Source organism: Eutrigla gurnardus (genome assembly GCF_963514095.1).
Source record: "Eutrigla gurnardus genome assembly, chromosome: 7".
NCBI lineage: Eukaryota > Metazoa > Chordata > Actinopteri > Perciformes > Triglidae > Eutrigla > Eutrigla gurnardus.
The window spans coordinates 800,001-801,779 of NC_139921.1; the positions used below are offsets into that span (position 1 = coordinate 800,001).

Below are 1,779 nucleotides of genomic sequence, written 5' to 3' on the forward strand. Positions count from 1 at the left end.
CATGAAGCCGCGGAGCCATGGAGCCCCGGAGCCGCGGAGCACCAGAGCCCCGGAGCCCCGGAGCCGCGGAGCCGCGGAGCCGCGGAGCCCCGAAGCATCGGAGCATCGGAGCACCGGAGCATCGGAGCACCGGAGCACCGGAGCCAAGTGTATACAAACAATGAAGAGATGGAGACAAAGCGGACACACAGCCTCTCTCTCTCTCTCTCTCTCTACCTTCACACACGCACACACATCCTTTCACTTCCTTTCTCCACAAGCAGCTCAGAGCTCAAACATCAGAATGTGCATCGAGCAACAAAACAAACAAAAACCCCGGATAGAAGCGCGTGGGTGAACACGGGGACGGACCCGCGCGGGCCGTTCACGGAGACAATGTGCTCCTGTCGGTGCGTAAAGCTCACAGACGCACATCTGGATCGCACGCGCCTCTGGGCAGTTGGGTCTCACACACACACACACACACGCAGTCGGACCCGTGAATGGGTCCCCTGGTTCTGCCGCTGCACGCCGGCGGCTCCCCGCTGTAACCGTGTTAATAGTAATAGTGGAGGCGCCGTGCACGCGGACGCTGACGCACCGGATTCTCCGGTAAGTCCATGAAAGGCAGGGCAACACACCGTATTCCCTCACCGGCTCCAAACTTACTACGGCCGCGGTGAATGGGTGCCGCATCCATTGTGCGCGGCGGTGCGCGGCCCGGGGCGCGCTGCTCGCATGCACAATGGAACTCAACACAAACGCGTCAATCAAAGTTTCACCATCAGCAGCAGCGGAATCGCGTCGGAGCGCATCGCACATTTGCGCCGCGGACGGTTAGCGCTCCCACGGACACGCACGCTCCTCACAGCACTCCGCTTCCACGCGCACTCACACGCAGCCGCCGGGCTCAGACCCCGTTTACCTTCATCTCCTCGTTTATTTCCCTTTTCACCGGATGAGCTGGTTTTCGGCTCCGTTTATTTTCCGGAGGTCTGCCCTCTTTTTCCATCTCTGCCATGTTTCCTCTGAGACACTTCTGTCAATATTTGCGGTGAGGAGGGGAGAGAGAGGGGGGAGGGAGGAGGGAGAGAGAGGGTGAGAGAGAGAGGCAGCAGCAGCTGTTTACAGTCGCCAGACGGCGGATGTCTCGAAGCGTTTCAGCGGGCCGTGTGACGCTGGCGATGCCGCCGAGGGCTGGCGGTGCCCGGCGAAGTCAGCCATCTTCTGCCCGAATCCTCCACGGTCCGTGCACCAGTGGTGAGCCGCCTCCGTGAGTCAAAGGAGCGGTTGAGTGAGGGGGGAGAAGCCGAGACAGGGGGAGGGGCGTGCGCTGAAACATTATATGACGCGTTGATGATCACAGGGAGGCTGTGTGTGCGCGCTCCCCCGCGGAGAGCAATCACAGCGGTCACATCCACTTAGCGCTGCCGCCGCGCGGCGCCGGTCCGCGGGCAGCAAACAGGTGCCCGCACGCGATCACCCGGCAGTCACCGCGGTGATCTTCAGGGGACCAGCAACCTGCCGATGGTGCACAGCTGGCCTTTGTGTGAGTCAGGAGTCCGACCACCTGGAGATGTGAAGGCAGCTGAACAGGCACCTCTTGTCACCAACATCAGGATGGTGGTTTTACTCACGTGGAGAGCCCTCCTGTGCTGGGCCGCTGGTCCAGGACCAGTTTGTCTCAGTTAGGGGTCTAACCCTCAGTTAGGGTCTAACCCTCAGTTAGAGGTCTCAGTTAGGCATCTAACCCTCAGTTAGGAGTCTAACCATAACTGATAGAGGGGTCTAACCCTCAGT

At 60.6% G+C, this 1,779-nt stretch overlaps 1 protein-coding gene across 4 annotated transcripts in view; it reads right to left on the bottom strand.

Moving 5' to 3' along the window:
• The window catches only part of sobpa (sine oculis binding protein homolog a), a 42,555-nt gene extending 41,274 nt beyond the window's left edge, over nucleotides 1-1,281 (bottom strand). For all 4 annotated transcript variants that reach the window (XM_084013691.1, XM_084013689.1, XM_084013690.1 and 1 more), the window contains exon 1: nucleotides 905-1,281. In XM_084013691.1, the coding sequence (XP_083869817.1) occupies nucleotides 905-1,000 (96 nt within the window). In that variant the 5' untranslated portion in view covers nucleotides 1,001-1,281. The remainder of the gene's footprint in view (nucleotides 1-904) is intronic.
• Between the last annotated feature and the right edge of the window lie 498 nt (nucleotides 1,282-1,779).